Source organism: Ascoidea rubescens (assembly GCF_001661345.1).
Source record: "Ascoidea rubescens DSM 1968 unplaced genomic scaffold ASCRUscaffold_22, whole genome shotgun sequence".
Lineage (NCBI taxonomy): Eukaryota > Fungi > Ascomycota > Saccharomycetes > Ascoideales > Ascoideaceae > Ascoidea > Ascoidea rubescens.
The window spans coordinates 65,524-86,293 of NW_017962934.1; the positions used below are offsets into that span (position 1 = coordinate 65,524).

Genomic DNA, 20,770 nt, shown 5'->3' on the forward strand with positions numbered 1-20,770 from the left:
AGCAATTGCAATTTGGCTCATAGCATGTTGTAGCAAATCCTTCATATTTTATCGAGCTGAAGATGTATGCGAAGCAAAACCCACAGAGGCGGTCTCCGGCCCCCTTCATAGGACCTACGTTAAATCGCATAGCGAGACAGGAGCCGACCGGTGTCATACACCGAGGGACTAAGTGTGGACACCAGGGTAGATTACAAGCAAACAGATCACCAGGCGGTTTTATAGGAAGGTAGAGCTGATCAGCTAGCGTCACGTGGGCCGTCCGGTGATTGTCACTGAAGGACCGAATGTAGGCATTCGGCTGGATCACAAAGGCCATCCTTAAGCTGGTAACCGGACCTCAGACAATCAGCTCATTGTAGTCAAACAAATAACAGATGCTATATCCGACCAATCGCGTTTGCACAACGTGTTCCCGGTTTGAATGAAAACTATCGCTTTTATGGATCCGCTCACGAGCGAGTGGCGGTGGTTGGAATATAAATTATTGCTTCCAAAATGAGATAATCTTCGATGAGAGAAATTGATGTTTTGACAATACTGGGATCTATGTGGCACTGAACAAGCCTTTCAGCCCTTTGAAGCAATACGACATAAAGAGATCTGTTGCTCTGTGCATCACAACTGTTACAGTGATGTTGGTTAGTTTGCCTCTTGTTTTGTTCGGGAACACCCTTTTCTCTGAATCGCTGTTCAGCGCACAATCATGGACTCCAAAATACAGTTAGTAAAAACACAAAACTATAAACAGATCAACTGCAAATGAAAAGCACTTGATAAACGCAACATAGAGAATTTGAACATGCAAACACATCCCACTAATACCATTTCAATGTAACCGTTTAAAAAGCAATAGAATCACAGTCTGGCACGCAACCACGGCTAACAGAGTCTTTCTTAAAAAGGGAATCCGCCAACAGGTATGTATTGGTTTCAAGGATCTCTTGGAGCTATGATTGACTTGCAACATTTTAGATCGGCTCTGCAGGATTTGGATAAATAGTCCTGGTGGCATTAATGGCAGCGGCCATTTATGTCAGAGGAGACCTGATTTTAGTGGTATCACTTAAATTGTTTGTAGTTCATTTTAATAAATTTGCAACGTAGTGAAAATCCTTTTAACAAATCCTTTTGATTTTAGCAAGTTGGTTTTTATCTGATTCAGCAGTTCGGTTGGCATAAAAAACTTAATCAGGATTATCGATGGTCTGATGAAATTCCATAGAATTCAACTGATTGCCATTGACACCATTCCTTTTTTTATCATCCGAGCCGTTGAGAATTAATTATTCATCCCCTTTGGAGTTATCTTTTGATGTATCGTCTGAGGCAATTGCAGTTGCCTTATCATTGAGTTTGGTAGCAGTGGACACGTTGCGCCTCATTGCACCAGCTGCAGTAGGTGTAACTTCAACGCCAACTGGAAATGCTTGTTCAGCGGCAGGAAATGATGGATCTCTAAAAGGAAATTTGGTTTCATCAATGCGACAAGAGCAACTGAGAAGAAGACAGCACTTATGAGGATTGTACATTCGGTACACATTTTTTCTCATGTAGTAGCTAACAACCAGAAAGGGGACACTAGTATCACAGACTTGGCTAGTTTAAATTGCTTCAGTATCATCGCGTAAACAGCACATGAAACTATTTGAACATAGCTGCAGTTGATTATTTTTCATGAAATAATTCTAAAGGCATAGTGAAGAGAGCCCCATCATTTGTGGGGATTGAACTCATCAATGCCACTGATCCCACTAAAGCTTCATTCTACAGGTAATCAAGAAGTGTGGCTGCAATTTAATTGTTCAAGCTTTTGTTTTAATTGTCCTTTGCCAGCGTTCACGGAAACCACATTGATCAAACTCATAAGGAGCAGACATTTCATGTTTGATTCCCTTAGAGTGAGAAAAATACTCGAACAGCTTGGATGCCAACCGCATATCAAATCAGATAGTATGAACCGTTCTATCCAATACTCGTTTAGTATGTTTGATATAATATACAAACCTGGTAACAGCTAACCATCGTGTAGAAATTGGAGGAACAATGTTCTATCTTCAGTGATCATCAACAACGGTTATAAACTATAGATATTAATGAACAGCATGGACTGCCATTGGCATAGCAACATCATCATAAAGATGCCAAGAGCAGCTGTGGGCAGTCCTGTAGACAACTGATTAGTAGTTTTGGCGGCTACTCTTTTGAAACGACAATCACTTTTCGAAACCACGGCAGCGGAAATGACAGAAATTTTGGATATATTTCAATGGAAAGATAACTCCCTATCACCTAATTGTTTATGCTGACTTGACGTAAACCGCCCATCAGCAGATGGGGCAACGAGAAATCAATAAAGTTGTCCTGCTGTCTTTGCAGGTATTGCATCATTCGAATCACCACAGTATTCTTTGAATGAAAAGCGCGCCCCTTTATTTGTGGCAGGTGAGTCTAAAATTCGATATACATCATCCATAGAATTGAGAAAATACATTAAAGATTGATCGTTCAGAAGCATTACAGTACCAATAACTGAGGGATCCAAAATGGTGCCACCAATTTCAGCAATTGGATCCGAATAAGGATTTGAGAAGGTGAACAAATCAGCTTCAGCACAAATAAGTTGTGAAGCACTAGAGTTAAAGAAGGGCGGTTTGTAGTTTAACATCAAGTTGATAGGATCTTTGTCCACAACGGAAACGGCGACTTAGCAGCGTTGGGTGCATCCAGAGCAGCTGCATTAGCACAAAGATTGGGTGTTATTAATGATCCAGCAGTAGCTGGCCGTGGTGCCAAATATTTTCTTGCCGAACGTCCCTTATTGTGTCAACGGTAGCATGTCATTTTAATTTGTTCTGCCTTCTTGATCAGTTCTTTACCCAAAGGGGCTATCGCTGTTAAATCGCAGCTGCCAGCAAATGCTTCACCACCGCAATGATTTGGTCAATCCATCGCATCTCAAATATATAATTGTGAGGGTTGGTAAATTGAGTAACGACTCTTTCAGCATTGGTGGCGTGGGAATTAAAAGCAGCATTTACAATGGCAGCAACTTAGTCTTCAATGAAGACCCTAAAAATATTGCAATTAAATTCCTTATTGATTTTAATGTAATACCTTCTATTGGATAATGTATTTCGCCGCCTAGCAGAAGTAATTCACCAGGAAATGATAAAAGCACCTTTCACTCCAATAGCACCAAATATCGTTTGCAAGATTTCTAGTACTTCACAGCAGTATCATCTATTGGAAGCACCTCTTCCAATACTGCTGAATCATATCGGCAAGTAACCAAAGTATGGCAAGAGAAATCGAAAGCAACATGAGCTTTGCCTAATTCAATATAATCAGCAAAAATAGCATTTTTGTTGATAAAGGCTGGAATCGTCGGACAAAACTGAGAAGATTTGTAGTTGATTATTGCCGCTCAACAATAAATTTGTTATCGTGCATTAGATCCGATGATTTCTGCAAGCCGACATTCCCAATTTTGCTAATAGCCTGTTTTAGTGAATCCATGTTAATATATTAAGCTAAAGAAGTGCATAAAAAATCGAACGTGAAAGGGATCGGCGGCCCCTTTTACAAGGACTGAGGTCAAATCACGAAGTCTCACTGAAGCTGACCTGTGAGAGACACCGAGGCAGGGAATGTGGACTTGCGGGTCGCTCACAATTGTGTTCAGGCCACCAACATGGACTCCCTACATAAAATCATACGCTAAACAACAAAAAATGAATTAGATACGACAGCTTAATCAGATTAAAAGTAAGAGAAAGGGTTTTATAATACCAACTTACACATTATCAAAATGGAAAAGCAAAGCCCGTAATTAATTGATATTGGAAGGCTTGTAGAAATGATATCACCACAGTCAATCAAGCAAAGCAATAGCATTAATCTAGCTTATGTAACACAAAATAATACAAACAAGAATATTGAGCTAAATCCAAAACGACCCAAACAACAATACCACAACCATCAACGATTCAATCATTGAAGCAATTCTTTGAAGTGTGTGAGCACTGTAGCGCTAAGCGCCGTTGTAACAATACTAGCACTACTACTTTTAGTATCAACTCTTGCACAAGTAAAAGCAACATTGCAGATCCCTCTTATAACATAACTTTTGATTGAAATATGATTATGGATTTGCTGTTTGGTGGGATGGTTATCCAAGTTCATAGCGGAATTGATATCGCAGTACATAATGTTGGTCATAACCCTAATGCCCATACTCTGTCCCTGGCTGTTCTTCACCGGTCTGCTCCACTGACCCTCTACGTTCTGACCAGATTCCTTATAAAAGGGGCTGCCAATGTCTTCTAATATCTTTTTTTTGATATTGTTTTTTACGTTAATATATTACCATCAATTTGCCACAACAGATTATCAGCCAAATTGCAAATGTTTGCTGGCAACAATCCGATAAACTAATGGATGAAGCAAACGCTATTGTAGAGCGGCGGTCTTCCATCTCAAAATTGTTCTGTTTGCCCGTTCGTCCAAGCCTTTATCGTAAAAGGAATTAGTGTTTCTAAAGATGAAGACCGAGACAAAGTTAAAGATGTAGATTCAGACAAAGTTAAAGATCACTTTCATTCGATTGGCCTCAGGTTGCTTGCTGACGGGATACTTCCTGCTGCGTTATATACGATGCTGAACAATTTTGGTATGACCATCATGTGTCAGATAACTTGGTGAAGATCTATGACTCTATCTCGGTTGAAGCTGTTATCATTGTTGCCAGGTCACCTACTTCTGGTAGGTGGCAAAATACATTATCCAAAAAATGAATTCAAATAAATTAATTAATGAACTGCAATGCAATTTTCTCAAAGTCTAAAATGCTGATGTCGTTGCTTTTACTTTCTTCGCTCCTTCTGTTTGGCACACTACCTACACTGTAAAAGTTCTTACTCAGTTTGGAGACCTTCAAAATATTTGATTCTCCGATTGAAAGGCTGTGGCCAACTATGTTGAAATTGATGCATTTGCTGGTGGCTCAGCAGCATCAGTGTCATTCATTGTTGGTAACCAACCATTGGACAAGCCAAAGCAAAAATAAATGACATTTAGTCGTTCTCACAAAGGAGGACATTTCGTTAGTAACGCTTTGGCATCCCGGTGCCTTCCGTTAAATTAAGAGATCCAACAGATTCATTTTCTTGTGCAGCTGTGCAGGATGCGGCCAGCGTTGATCAGTCGCTGCTTCCTTGTTCGTCGAATGTCACTTGCTACTCGATGTTGTGCTTTAAACAGTTCTATCCTAACTCAGGTGCATCTCAACAGATTTCTGCTAACGCTGCCTTGTTCAGCTACCTAATTCCCAGTTCAAGTTTATCTGCCGCTATTGGTGTCACCATCATGGATGTCCAAGGTAGTGGTACTGGATGCATCTCAATGATGAATCATTGGAATATGGTTTTAGTGCTCCTGACGGTGCATATCTGATTTCAATCTTTCTTTCCACAAATAGAGAGGGTTGCTTTTTATTTAAAGATGTTTGTTCTTATTTAAATGGAGAATTGGCTACTAAGAAAACCGGCTGAAAATTTTATGATTGTCTCTTTGCCCCATTTTCTGATGCGTGAATGACTTCAAATTGGCATCAACGTTTGGAAAGTTTATGTGTGACTCTTGTTAAAGTTACACCACAATATTTTGGCAAATCTGCGGCAGCTGGTTCCGACTCTGGATACTTTTCAAAAGACAATCCATTAAAATCAATAATAAGTCGTGTGCAAGACACTCGACCGCTGCTACTTGCTTTTTGGATGTTGATATTGCTTGGTCACCGACCATTGATGCTATTGATAAAAGTCGTTCTTTTCCTTGATTTGTTGGTGAATTCATGGAATCGGTTGCTGCAGGTCTGATTGAGACACGATGATTGCCTGTTGTCGGTTGTAGCATTTTATTAAATTTAGTTAACGAATTTGAGTTAAACTGGCACGTTCTGTCCGATTTGATAGCTCGTTTGCATTCAAGCTCTTGAAATATTTTTGTGAATCTGAATGAATGAAAGATGAAATGACAGTTCGTTATGAGTCTCATCAAAATGGGTTCATTGAATGTTGGCAACGAAGAATCAAGACAAATCCCAGGACAATTTTAATTAAACTTGATGCTCCTCATTACTTATAAAATGGAGCGGTGACGTCCGCCGTGGGTTTGATGATTATCACTCCCGCAAATCATGGGGCTATTTATACAAAATGATTTGCATTGCTTCATCGAAATAACTTCACTGCTGCCATCTTGAAGGTGCTTGCATGAGGGGATCCTGTGGTGATTCCCAAAGAACTCAAGCAGCCCATGTTATGTGATACCGGTGTCCACTGTGTTCTTGTTAGCAACGAAATCAGGAGAGAGGCCTACAGAGTCAACGGTTCGAATATCAGCTGCGCTGTTGCCCGGATTTTTTGTCGCTTTGGAAAACCGTGCGTTTCAATTAAACAGCCATCAATTACTGCGAATAATCCAACGATTCCAACAGCCGGTGGAGTTACACGTATTACTGATGGTGTGATTAAAAGAAATCAGCCCTCACCTAGCAACTACTATCATTTGACGACTGCAATTGCTTCATACCACTGATCAAACGGTAACTTGAACGATCAAGATAAAAATATTGACATCGGCTATAACCATAAAAAAACAGATCGAGGTGAAGGCAATGAATTGGTTTCACAAGGACAGTTCAATTTTTGTATCATGCTGATGAGGTTGCCGATGCTAATACTGCCGCTTAACTTGATATGGCCGAACTTTCTCGAAATAAAGGAAATTGTCTAGGTTATCTTGATGTCATTAAACGTGAACGGAAATGGCTTACCAATGAATAAAGAAAACGATTGCAAGCCAGGCCTCTTCTGACATATATGGCAGCTGCCCTTATTGCCGCTACTACTGTTAATCCATATCCTCCCAATTCATTCTACACAGTGGCGTGTCAATCGGGGCTTCAGCCATCGCTTGATAACAATGAGTACTTGTTGTTTGATTTTTCTTCTGGAGACGAACCTGTTGGCTGTCGTTGGGTCTTAACATTGAAGTCAACACTAGTTGCTGAATTTGCAAAGTCCTAGACTACCCGGTCAAGGTCGTTTTCGTTCTAAAATGTTAATTGTAGTGAATTATTTAGTCAATTTAATGGGAATGTAATCCACAGAAGACTTCATGCCGATGCAGCAATAAAATCATTGATGGCTCATCAAAAGATTTTCACAGCAGCGGGTGTTCATCGGGATATCGACCCTAAAAATTACATGAAATTACCTGCTGGGTTTGCTAGTGCTAAGCATCATCTAAAAATTTAAACGCTTGACAATACAATTTGTGGGCTCAATCGGTTTCCACTTTCGTGCGGAATGAAAATCTGAATTCTCCGTATTCACATGCCTTTCAATCCGTTTCAGCCTATCATGATGCCTTTTGTCTCTGAAAAAAACCTACCAAAGCATGCAATAATTAAGCTCGAATAATGATATTACCGCCGGATCCTGAGATGTGTTGGTGAAGCCGATACAATCATATATCAGTTGATTTTTCAAGACGAAAGGTTTTGGTGTAATTTGGGGTTGCTTAGTTGGACTTGTCGCTGCATAAGATAACGACGGTATTTCAGTCTCTATCGGGACCCCCTCAGACTGATCGGTCTAAGGATCAAACTGGATGAGTCTGGATCGCAGCCAACTACAATGATAATTGACCCATTGAAGGTGCTACTTGAGACAGTTTACTATCAGCTAAGTGCTGAAGAGAAAACTTTGTAGAGATGAATTGTTGGGATGGTGTTTCTAACTACAAATTTTATTGACCGTGATGTTGTATTGGCTGAATACTAACTCAGTCGATAGGTTGTTTTACGAAGGAAAATCCATGTAAAGTCTGCTAATAGGGGCTTAAGATATCTGAGCTGATATCCAATAATTGTTTACTACAAAGTTTCTACTTCTCATAATTGTTTTCGATACACTGACAGTGATTGGGCTGGTGACATCGATGATCGAAAATCAGTATGTAGTTTTGATTCCCAAATAATGAAAAACCATCTCCTTGCAACTCAAAAGCGCAGGCTTCAGTGGTGTTTCTGATTTGCGACCCTGAATACAATTCACTAGTTGAAACAGTCAAAGAAATCTGGTTCCTGATGCAGCCCTTTAGATATATCGGTGCAAATGTTAAAACCCCAATTATATATTATGACAACAATTTATCTATCGCCTTGGCTAGCATCTCACCAATCACTGAAACTCCAAGCTTATTTGAATCCGGTAGCATTTTATTTGAGGGTTGTGCAAAGTTGCTTTTACTCTTGCCAGAGATGATACTAACGTAGCGAAGCAAATATGTTCAATAAATTGCTAATACCTCCAGTGATCAAATATCTCAATATGTTGCTTCAAAGATTCAGTTGTCGATAGTTTCGGTTTTGTTGGATCCGTCTCTTTGGTTTGACTTGCATATTATTGTTTGCTTGAATTCTTGTTGGATGCGCCACAGTATTATTGTATATTCGTTAGACGAACTGTGGTGTTAATATTTCTACAACGGAACCAGATGATGTATTACTGGATACTCAATTTAATGGGAAGAATGTTTATGTTGCAATTATAGAGATCTTTCATTTTGATTCGATATGTCTATCTTTTGCTTTTTTCATTCATTTGCTCTCGTCCAGCTTTTGAATCTATACATGAGTCCATGATTGTAGCCAGAAAACTGGCTCAGCGAAAATGGTGTTTGCGAACAAAGAAACAGGCGAACTATCAAACAGGACTAACATCGTTCTTGACGAACAATCCAAATCAAGACTGCATGCGTCTTTGCTTCCAGAGTTGGAAGCCTTTTCCTGCTGGAACGAATACGGCTGTATTTCAATGCACTCATTTTTTTCATCCCAAGATGCTTTGTTATAGATTGCCGTGTTTGGAATTGGAACACGCTTTACCACGACTGTAAGCGGATACCAGGAGGCCATGTTTCGGATTTGCACCTGGTAACCTTTCGACCAACCACAACCATCCTTTGCCGGCTCTTTAAGATATTCGACTAGCATTTGAAGTTCCTCGGAGATCTGATAACGGGGATGAAAAGGGTTGCTTTGAGGCACTCCGATGTCATCATTTTTGTCCCTGGTATTGGTCACTGGTATGGTCCGGTGATGCTTTCTAATTTAAACGCATCACTTGTAAATGATGCTGGCTGGATGTTCCATGTTGTGTTTTCTTAAATACTCTTTGTCGTTCATAAAATATAGTGGATTGACTACAAGATTTGTGAACCTGCCGGATGTCGCCATCCGGCATCTTCGTGTGGGTCACAGATCTGCTCACGTGACTGCCTGTCATCTAAGCCAGTTCTTTGTAGAAGGGCTTGGCAATATCGAGTAAGCTGTTTTGCGGTTATGGTTGTTGACCTAAGTATATTATGAAAAATTTGATCTGTGCACCCGGCTCACCACATTCCGTCCCACCTTGACTGTCACCGGTCTGCTCCAGTCACGTTCAGTAATTTAACCCACTCTCCAATAGTAGGGGCTTCTGACATCTTTCTCGGATTTCTTTTTGCGCTCCTGTTTGCCTCACTATATTGTTATGGCTTTGCTACAACAAATGGATCAAGAATGCCGAACCATGATATTGGCTGACTGACAGAACTCTAAACCCCATATCGTACTGATATAAGCTCTCCGCCTAAAGAAGCAATCGACCAATTCATCTGTGAAGTGATGACTTTAGAGCATCTTACTCTGAACCATTTGTTACAAGTAGCACCTTGTCTGGGTAGATCATCGGAGTTATAGCCTCCGAATTGAAGTCAACCAACTTGAACAGTTGATCCATCAGTCAAATATAAGTTTTCGTAGATACCACAATACTGACTTTAGTTTGAGCTAGATCAAGTTTAACATGACAACTCTGATTTGCTTCAAAATCATTTGGTTTGAACAATGAATTGAAATATGATTTGACCCCTTTGTCCATTGCCGCTGACGATCCCGCAATACTATCATCATCCAGATATAATCCTTTCATGCGGCTGTTGTTTTTCCTTTAATGCAAACGGACACCATGATCTGCTTGTGAGTCTTGAAACGCAAACAATTGAAGAGGCGTTAGCATGCTTTTTACCAACAAATAAAAGAATATTTGAGTCCATACGTTGCTTTGTGTGAGTTCCGTTCTTTCAGACGATATTGACCGTTCACAAATTCGGCACAGTCATTCATGTAAATGTTAGCGTCGATATCATCATGAAGAGATGCAGTTGTCATTTCCATTTAATGAACTATGAATGTCAATCGTTGTGGAACAGCATGAAGGGCTATGACAGTACATATGTAACTACCGCCCGAATCCTTTCGTATAATCAGTACTTTCAAAATGAGAAAGCCCCTGAGCAGCTAGTCTATCTGCTATATATTTACCACCTGGTGCTGACTGTTTTGTAAATAATCAAAGAGTGGCAACAGGATTCTTGCAGAGACAAAGTTACCTAACAGGTCATTACTATTACTATGCTTTGCCTGATGCTTAGAATGACAAGCAAATATTCGGATCAAATCTGCAAGACTTGTTTTGACAGAAGTTGCGTCAATAGAGGCAGCATCCCTTTATTTCTCAAAAAAACTGATTTTACTAGTATTGTTGAATTCAGTTGTAAAACATTCAAATTCATTTTCAATCCCATCAATTTCTTCTTGAAGAACTCTTTTGGTTAAAGCAAAGTAGTCCATCTCAGATTCAACACCGGTGTTATCCTTGGCAACTTGAGCAGGACCATCCGCAGATCCAACAGAGTGCCTTGAATCCAATTCATTGTGATCGGGACCATTTCTACCTTCATCATTATAGTCGAACTCAGTATACTCATGATCTGCGTTGTAGTGATTCTTTCATGTATCTTTTGAAGTAATTGCATTACTGTTGAGTTTGTCTTTGCTAGCCGTGGACCGACTTCTTCTCGTACAACCAGCAGCAATAGGTGTAGCTGCAACAGCACACGAAATTGTGGTGTCCATGGCACCAAGAAATGGCTCGTCAAAAGAATATCAGGTTTAAACATCGTGACAAAAGGAAGTGACAGAAGCACGGCGTTTTTGAAAAGGGTACACTCTGTGGGCCGTTTTCATCATTTCGTAGACAAGACAAACACATTTGAAACTAGTATCTCTTATTTTGCTTGGCTTGAATTGATTGGAAATATTTGCGTAAGAGCTACATCCAAAGATTTTCGACATAGCAGCAGTTAATTTTTTTTCCATGAAATACCTAAAAAGCGTAGTCGGAAGAGCCCCATGTATTGTGGTGAGCAAACTCATCAAACCCGCAGGACAGATCACTGCTTCATTCGACAGGTAATGAGGAACATCAGTGTTAATTGATGTTGTCTTGGTCTTTGTCATGATTCGCTTTTGCAAACATTCAGCGATTGAATTTTAATGAGACTGATCGGAGGAGACATTTCAAGTTTGATTCCATCAGATTGACAAAAATATTTGAAACGCCTGAATGGAAACTAGTTATCAAATCTGGCAGGATGAGCTGCTTAATCCCATAGTCGTTGACTATATCTAATATAATATACATATCTCGCAACAGCTGAAATTGGTGAAGCAATCAGAGCGTCAACCACATATTTGTAGTGATTATCAACAATAATGAGACAATCAGGATTCTGATCAACTGATACAACTTGCATTGCGCAAAGAAGTTCCTTATGAAGATGATCAAGTGCAGCAGAGTCCTGTCTTGTAGCCGCCTTATTAATGATTTTGGTGGCTTTTTCTTCAAAACAAGACTCACATTTTCAATCAGCAGCGGCAGAGATTCCATAGAGTTAGAATCTATTTTTGGCAAAAGTCACACCTGCGTGATCTAATAGATGATGCCTGCATGTAGCAGTACAGAGAACAACAAATCGGACGGCATGAATATCGTAAAGTCCTGACGCCGCTCCATTTTCAGGGAATGCACCAATGCAATAAACACAATTATCTTTCAAAAACGATTCTTGTCTCTTTACAGATTACTAGTGATATTGAAATTATATTTGAATCATCGGAGGCATATTGAACATATTTTACGGATCCATTATTCAAATGGATCACACTACCAATTTCATTGAGAAGATCAATTGTGTCACGGATGTCTTCATTATGCCTGGAATAACGACATAAATTGCTACATCAATCACCGTTTGCAGAGATATGATGGGAAGCACGAAATTCCAAAAAGTACTATTTGTTTTGGTTATCAGGTTGCAAGTTACTTCTAATGTGCAATGAAACACCGACTGATGATTGTTAGGGACACCCAAATCAGCAACAACAGCAGATGCATCGGCTCTAACTGACGATCCAGCTGAAACAGGTAGTAGTGCGATCCACTCCCTTGCTAAATATCCCTTTTTGTGACAAAGATAGCCTATCATTCTTTTTTGTTTCAGTCTTTTGAATGGTCCCTTTGCGACAAAGACTAATGCTGTTGAACCAGAGGTTTCTGCAAATGGGACATCACCAAGAATGTTGACCAACATTGTTTCATCAGTAGATTTAGTTTTGTGAAGATCGGCAGATTGAGTGTGAACCCTTCCAGCCCACATGATGTCCGAATCAGAAGCAGCATAGAGAATCGCCCCTCGTTGGTCAGCATTGTAGAACTTAAACTACCGCATTAAAATTAGTTAAACTACTTAATCCAATCCTTCTTATTGGATATTGTCTTTTGCCACGTACCTAAAGAGGGGAACCTGGAGATAGTAATGAGAGGATGCAAACCACTGGTATCTTAGTGTTTTTCCATGTTAATCAAAGGTTGAAGGGGATAGCAGTCATTGTACACTACGGATTCCAATACGACTAAAATTAATCGACCTGTATCCAACGTATGGCAAATCAAATCGAAGGAAACCTTAAATTAGTCCCCATTAACATCATCAGCCAAAATAGAACTTTATTTGATGAATCCTTGATGCAACAATCCAAACAGAGCAGGTTTTAAATTCAGGCGTGGAACCAATTCGATTAGCAAGCAACAGCAACTCCTTTTTGGGATTCTGGCTAGCGAGCATTCGCAATTCGGCCCATTAACAGATGTCGAATGTTGATCGTATTAAATTGAGATGAAGATCGCAATAAGAATGATGAACGTCAAAATAATCCGCCGGCCTCATCTGTAGAGAACGGCGTTACATCACGGAGAGTGACGAGCGCTGACTGGTGGCAAAAAGTGAGTAACAGAGTGGAAACGTTGCGGCAACTCACAACAAGATCAGCTCTGTCGCCGGGTTGGCCGACCTCTGGACTAACATGTCAATGTAGACAAACATTTTCAGATCTGCAAAGGACGGATCGCGTTGGCCGAGTCATTACCAGGTGTGAGTGCCAGACATCGCCTCAAGAGATCTGCTTGCGGGCACCGCTCATCGGAACTGAATCCCAATCACGGCAGTCTAAATACCCCATTTTTTAGTGAGAATATTGTGTTGTCTTGAAATACCGCCATGTGCGACGCATTTCAAAGGGTCTTCTAACCAATGAAGGAATGTGCCATGGAGGGTTGGAGTTTTTGTCAATGAGGAACGTTACATGGAGAGCTTGTTTGCCTCTTGCGGTGTTTGCGAACACGGATTTTGGGCACCACTGTTCAGGCTACAATCTTGAGTCCAGTATCAAGTCAATTGCTAATCTAAAATAAGTTAGTAAGAGAGTCAAGAAAAACCCAAATATCTTCTAAATCCAAGTATTCCATATTACCAAGATAATCGTTTTGTAAAAGAAAAAGAAAGCCAGCAATGGATTCAAGCTCTAACAGTTGTAGAAGTAATATCATCGCACACAGTCAAACAAATGTATGACAGAACTGCGGTATAACCAACAAAAAATGAAAACGTCAATATTAATCAGTTGAAGCCAATGCAACGCATACCAGAAAAAGTAGAACAGTCGACAATTCAATCATCGAAGGAATTGTTTGCCATATGTATTCACTGCTGCTCTAACGGCCTTTTGCAATAATGCAGCAGCACTACTTTTAGTACTAACCCTTGTAAAAGAAAACCAACACTGCACAACCTTTTATCAAAAAGAATCGTGATTGAAATATGCTTGCAGTTTCTGTGATTGGTGGAGTTGATAGGGAAGAAAATAACAGAATTGTCATAGAATATACCACTGGTCCTTGATCATATGTTCCATTATATTTGAAGACCTGCCTTGGAGCAGCATTGTATTTGACTGCATCGGTCAGAGAAATGCATTCAGCTTCACAACTGACGATAGCCGCTGACGCATGCGTCTTTGAGATCCAAGTAACTGTAGTTTGATTAAAGAGCAATTTATATCCACCAACTGATTTTCGATTTCGAGTCACTGCAGCCCAATCGCATTCAGAGTATCCCCCTAACTCGATTGAAAAAGGCAGTTTTTTAATAAACAGTTATTCGGTTTGAGTTTTAACATCCCCTCACCTTCTTAGCCCAAAATAAAAGGATCTTGCATGGTGACCCAACATTTCAACAAAGTTTGCGTGCAGCAGAAGCAAAATCGATACGGAAAAGATTTGCATCCAGAAGCGTCAATCCAACAATGCATTTGAAAGAAATGGCCCTTCAGCATCTGACGCATAGCCATCTGTTTAAGTAGCACTTTCAATGGTTGATCATCAGTTGTGATGGATGTCACCGAGAGTCATCCATTTTGAGCTCTTGATGCGCCATTCTGCACTTGGATTTCATACATCCCGACATCCGCTCGATTCTTCGAGCAACGTCAAGTCTAGGAAGGCGACCCGGAATTACTCCCGGATCTATCGGATGATTGATTAGCTCATATTGAATTTCACCAGCTAAACTATTGCATCCGATGAACCGGCAATGGCAAGACCAAACATTTATACTCGTTCCTTATAGTGGTGTCTGTTGGATGAATGAGAGATGACAGGATGTTGAGGTGATTTTTATCGAAACCTGAACAATGGAAGAACATTTAGCTTTATATCGTAGCAACGAAAATGAGAATGATTCATTCCATTAATTGATTTGTGCGACATCCAATTTTTCTAACCAAATTTTCCGTTAACAATTGCGGGAGGCCGTGTTTTGTAAACTTCAGCTTCGAAATCACCATGAAAGGATGCAGTGGTGACATCTCTTTGATGAAGCTTGATCGGCCTTGATGCTGCAACAGCAGGAGGAACTCCAACTCCTTCATGCCTATTTGCTGGACTGAATGATCCACAATAATCAATACTTTGAAGCTGAGATAACCCTTGAGAAACTACTCGCACCTTTTCAAAGTCACCAGTTGGTATTCACGTTATTGCTAACTCTTCACCACCACCGACAGAGATTTTTCAAAAGAAAAGATCAACCAAAATATAAATATTGTTTTATACCATTCCTTTAAACTCTATTTACAAGCATTTCTGCACATTGGGTCTGCAAGGTTAGTTTTAAGTAGTAGTAGCGGCATTAAGAGCAGCAGCCAAACAAGTGACAGATGACTTGTGCTTAATGGTATCTTTCGAATTAAATGAAAAACAATTAAGCCCAATTTCGATGCCTGTCAGATCTTTTTGACGAACATCTTCTGTTCAAGGAAGTTAGTCCATATCTGATTCAGCCCCACTGTTAGAATCAGCATCTTGATCAGTCTAATCTGCGGATCACACTGACTGCTTTCAATGCTGGTGATAGTCAATGAGAGAGTCATTTTTCTCAACATCTGGGTGATTTCAAAATATTGATCATTCTCAATATAGTGATTTTTAGATGCATTGTCAGAAGCAAATGCAATATTGTTATTCTGGTAGTTAATAGTACTGGACAGATTTCTCCTTGAAAAGGCACCAGCACTACCGGATTCATCTAAGGTAGCATAAATTTCATGTTTTATTGGCAGCAAATGATGGCTGTGTAGTAAAAACTCTGGTTTCATGAAAGCGACAAAGAGAGCTGACAGGAAAATACCTGATATACGGATTGTACAGTCTTTAGGCCGTTCGACTCATCTCTTGGCTATCAGAAGCGCATGAAACCAATGTAGCAACTTACTGCGTTTGCTTGATTTGTTTGCAGTTCAGAGAATATCCGGCTGATCCAAAATCCTTTAACATATCTGGAGACGATTTTTCTGCTTAAGATAATTGTAAAGTTGTTGACAAAACATGGCCATGCATCCTGAGAATTAAAAATGTCAAAGACACTGCAAACAGCACACGTCAGATTTTCATTCTGCAAGTAATCTAGAACATTTACTTTAATATCATTGACCAGTCATTGTCTTAATTGATCGGGGGCATGGATCGGGGATTCCATTTGATCAGGCTCATAAGCAACAGACTTTTCTTCTTTGATTCTTTCAGATTTACAAACATCTTTGAAAGGTTGGTCGAGATCACATTATCGGAGTAGACAGTAAAAACCGTATTATGCAATATATTTTGTTTCAATAGACTATAGTAAGCTACCGGCCAACACCTAATGTTTGGTTATTAGTCGGAGCAGCGACATGGTTTTTTGAGTAATCATCATCAATGCATAGAAGATTCAATCTCTCGTCATCAGCAACAACAGGCGTTGGCCCTACAGTGTCACCGTGAGAATTCTTTATAGCAGCGGTGACGTGTGTAACAAACGACCTATTAGTAATTGAAGTGGCGTATCTGGTCGGATAATACTCAGATTTCAAACCAGCAGCAAGTGGCTAATCTATTGAATCAGCATGGATTCCGGCCATATCGCTTGCAACATTGTGACCTCCATGAACAGATCCGTCATGCCCATTTGTAGTAATTAACGCAACAGCAGATGAGATAACGAACCACTCATAATGTGGTGACGCTGCTCCTTTGAAGCCGTGACCACAGACAAATTCGCAGAACGAACTTTGAATGAACAGCGGGGATCTTTATTTGTAGCAAGTGCCTTTAAAAATAAATTTGCAACATTGGACGCATAAGACCATATTCCAATAATATGCGACTCAAGGGCGTCACAGCCCCAAATCGTTTGATTTCAACCACACTGTCACCAATATCATTAATCTGACCTGAATGACAAATTAATTCGCTGAACCAAATATTGTTAGCGGAGATATTTTGGGAAGCACCAAAATCAAAATACAACCGTTTGCAATTGAACATCAGCTAGCTAATTACCTTGAACGACAAAACAAACAGTGACTGTTCAACATCCAGAGCATGCAGGACTAGTACGGTGGTAAAAGCATCAGCCGCAAGTGAAAATCCAGCAAAAGCTGGCCTCTGTCCCAATCATTTAGTAACCAAATTTCCATTTAAGCCACAACGACAGCATCTCGTTTTTAATCGTGTTGGCTTTTTGACCGGCTCTTTACCAAATGAAGTTGTCGCCGTGGATCCTGGGCTACCAAGAACTGCTCTTACACCAAAATAATTGAGCAAACCCTGGCATCAATAAATGAAATCAAGTAAAATTGGGGAAATTAATTCAGATCCTTTTGCACGTACGTGGGATTCAAAACAAAGCAAGCATGGAGATTCACAGCAACTTCATCAGTATTGTCGACCTTGAGAATATCGCAATAGAATTTATTAAAGTATTTAATGAAATCCTTTAATTCAGTAATCTATTTCGCCAGTTACTATCAATGAATGTCCTGGCTTTAAAGGTCGCAGATTGGAAGCAAATCGTACCTTGAAGCATCTAGAAGTTATCCAATACTTGACGGCCACGCCTTTCATTGTAAAGCAACTTTTGCCATTCAGCTGGATTTAATCCGCCTGTAACCAACCTATTCCAAATGAACTCCAATCAACATTCGTTTTGGCTTAATCGTCAACACCATCAAGATTGACATCTTGTCCGATAAGGACTTGGGCCAACGGATTGAATTAACCAACTTTGTGATTCAAGGCAGAAACCCAAGTAGAAATGTAAGGCCTATCAATTAGGTATTCCCAATCACGCAGCGATGATTCTCGAATTTGGCGGATATCTATGCAGGAAATCCATCATAAAATATCAAGGTAAAGACGTAGGTAAGAAAAAACGACGGAGCAGACAAGACCTGCCCCGCTTATTGAGCAAAACAACGTTAGTTGACAGAGCGTCACCGGAGCAGACCATTTAGCGAGCCCGAGAAGCTGAATGAATTCAACGGGATGCTTCCGGCAGCCTTATCAACTGGTATTGGTTTTGGCGAACACATGATGATATATTAATGTAAAGCACTATATTGGAATAAAGAACAGATGAGACATGACCACTTTTTTTAAATGGAACTGCGTTGGATCACTGAGTGACAGGGAAGCGTACCGGTCATATCGTAGGTGAGTCGGAATGAAGACATCCGGGAGCCTTCCATCAGCCGCCGTTGACTCACTGACCAGTTGTGAAAGAAGCAGGTCGGTGCAGTTTCACATTTGACTGATCTTGCAAGCGATTGATATCTTTTGGACAGCGGCTACTTGGTGGAGTGCGAATCGTGGTCTTTAGATTTCGGCTCACGGGCGCAGTGAGGTGAGTTCAAATCTCAGTCACTGGTTTCCAAAAGAAACCATTTTGAGGTGAGTTAATTGACTGAGTTTGAAATACTGTAATGTCTGTTGCACTCAGAAGGATTTTCTAACGTTGATGCAATAAGGCATGGGCACTGATTGTTTTGGGCTAGCAGAAAGTTACGGCGCCAGTTCGTTAGTTAGCTGGTTCGTTTGTTTGCGAACACCGATTTTTCGCAGCAGCTATTCAGCCTCTAATCAATGACATTTATATATCATTAACCGCAAAACCAATAGAAGAATAAATGAATTTTGGAATGAACAAATAAAATGAGAATTATAGTGCTTTGTAATACCAGCTTAAAGATTTTTGAAATTAAATCGAACATTAATAACAAAACAAGCCTATTCTTGGTGAGGATATCATCTGCACTGTCGGTCTGAAATATATAAATCAATACCGACGATTATTAAAGATGAAGTAAAAAAAACAATGAATCAGAGATAACAGCAATATCATGTAAAGACCAAGACGACAACCATCATCAATCGAATCGTTGACGGAAATCATTGAGATATTAGAGAACTGGAGAACTAACCCCCTTAGCCAAGATATCAGCACCATTACCTTCAGAATCAATTCTTGCCATTGTGAATGCAACATTGCACAAACCTCATACAAAAAGTTACCTGATCGATATATTCTTCAAGGTCTTGTGATTGGTGGGATGGTTGCCTAAAAAAATATCAAAAATGTTACCACTATAGATATTGGTTTTATCATTGGTTCCAATATATTAGAACACTTGCGTTAGAACTCACTTTCGTTCACTGCTTCAGTGAGAGAAATCTATTGAGCTTCACAAGTCAGCATGCCCACCAAAGACTCTTTTTTCCAATTGCCAGTAGCTTGATTTCATTTGATCAGGAAAGTATATCTTCCACCTGAATTTCGATCAGCGGTATCTCCAGCTCAATCACTGCTGGTTTATCAAAGTAACTCAACTAAGGTGGCAGCTTTGTATTAAACAGTTCTTGGGATTGAGTTCCAATATCTCAATGCCTTTTTAGCAATTTTTAGAGGGATCTTAAATGCTGCACCAACAAATATACTGGCGAACCAAGAGCAAAAATATGATTGTAGCAAAAACAATTTGCAGGAACACGGAACGATCCAACAATTGATTTGTAGAGTGATGACTCATTGCCTGAACTGAGGCACTTCTGTTTCAAGTGGTGCCCTGGAAGGGTTTGTGATGCTTCCTCCAGCCAGCCACTGAGACTCAACTATTGTGAACTGTTGATCCACGTTTCTGACGTAGGTCTTGATGGACACCCCAATAATTTTGTTATTTTGAAGAACACCAAAGCCAAGATATGCGCCAGGAATCGCTACAAGATCTTTATGTGAACATTGAACTGAGATATGACTGAACCGGCCTCACCATTGCATCTGAAGATTCGCAATAAAAACGATTATCCAGTTGAACTCTTAGCTTGCGGCCGAGCTTGTAATTTGAAAAAATGAATCACTCCATGCTCAGCTGAAACACTTCAAAACTGAATCGACTGAGATTATTTAGCGTTGCCTTGTACCAACAAAAATAAAATGTTTAAGTGCGTAAATTCATTTGCCTAATTTTCAAGCTATCACAGAATATTCAGCATTTCAAACTCACTAGGCTCTTTCATGAAAATTCTGGCGTCGATATCACCATCAAAAAATGGTTGTGCGATGTCCATTCATTCAACCTTGAATAAATTTGAGCAACTAGTCTGGCATTTGCAGAATCACTAGTTAGTACTGACTTCATTGTCAACACTTGACAAGGACCAGCAGGTGGTTTCGCGGAAACAAAATCAACCAGCAGGCACGTATTGCAGCTAACAATTGCGTGACTTTTTGATTAGCAAGCCGCTTTATCGATAGGGGCTGCAGAATTTGGTTTCACGGCAGTAGCGGCAAGTTGTGCAGCCGCCATATATGGCCGAAGGGACTTGTTATTGGTGGAATCTTTTGAATAATCTGTAAGCCATTCAACTACGTGCGCAGCTTAATTGACTTCATTGTGAAATATTTTTGTCGTGTAAGGAACTTGGGCGCTATAAATTTCCGCAGTAGCGATAGCATCCGCGGCCTGATCAGTATCATTCAAGAACCCCACAGATTCGTTTGAACTGACATATTTTTCAAAGACACCATTTTAATTCTCATTATCGGGACTGATGTCAATATATTCATCCTCCTTAACATAGTCGTGGTGTGATGATTCGTGTCAACA

At 40.0% G+C, this 20,770-nt stretch overlaps 1 protein-coding gene across 1 annotated transcript; it reads right to left on the reverse strand.

Moving 5' to 3' along the window:
* Positions 1 to 1,286: 1,286 nt before the first annotated feature.
* Positions 1,287 to 19,138, reverse strand: ASCRUDRAFT_10605 (uncharacterized protein; the record flags this gene model as incomplete). The annotated part of the gene is made up of 11 exons (XM_020188636.1): positions 1,287 to 1,458; positions 1,864 to 1,895; positions 2,468 to 2,682; positions 10,648 to 10,867; positions 12,041 to 12,170; positions 12,305 to 12,669; positions 15,117 to 15,277; positions 15,685 to 15,876; positions 16,489 to 16,673; positions 17,499 to 17,557; positions 19,088 to 19,138. The coding sequence occupies 11 exons, from the start codon at positions 19,136 to 19,138 to the stop codon at positions 1,287 to 1,289; spliced, it is 1,782 nt and encodes a 593-aa protein (XP_020044305.1).
* Positions 19,139 to 20,770: the final 1,632 nt, after the last annotated feature.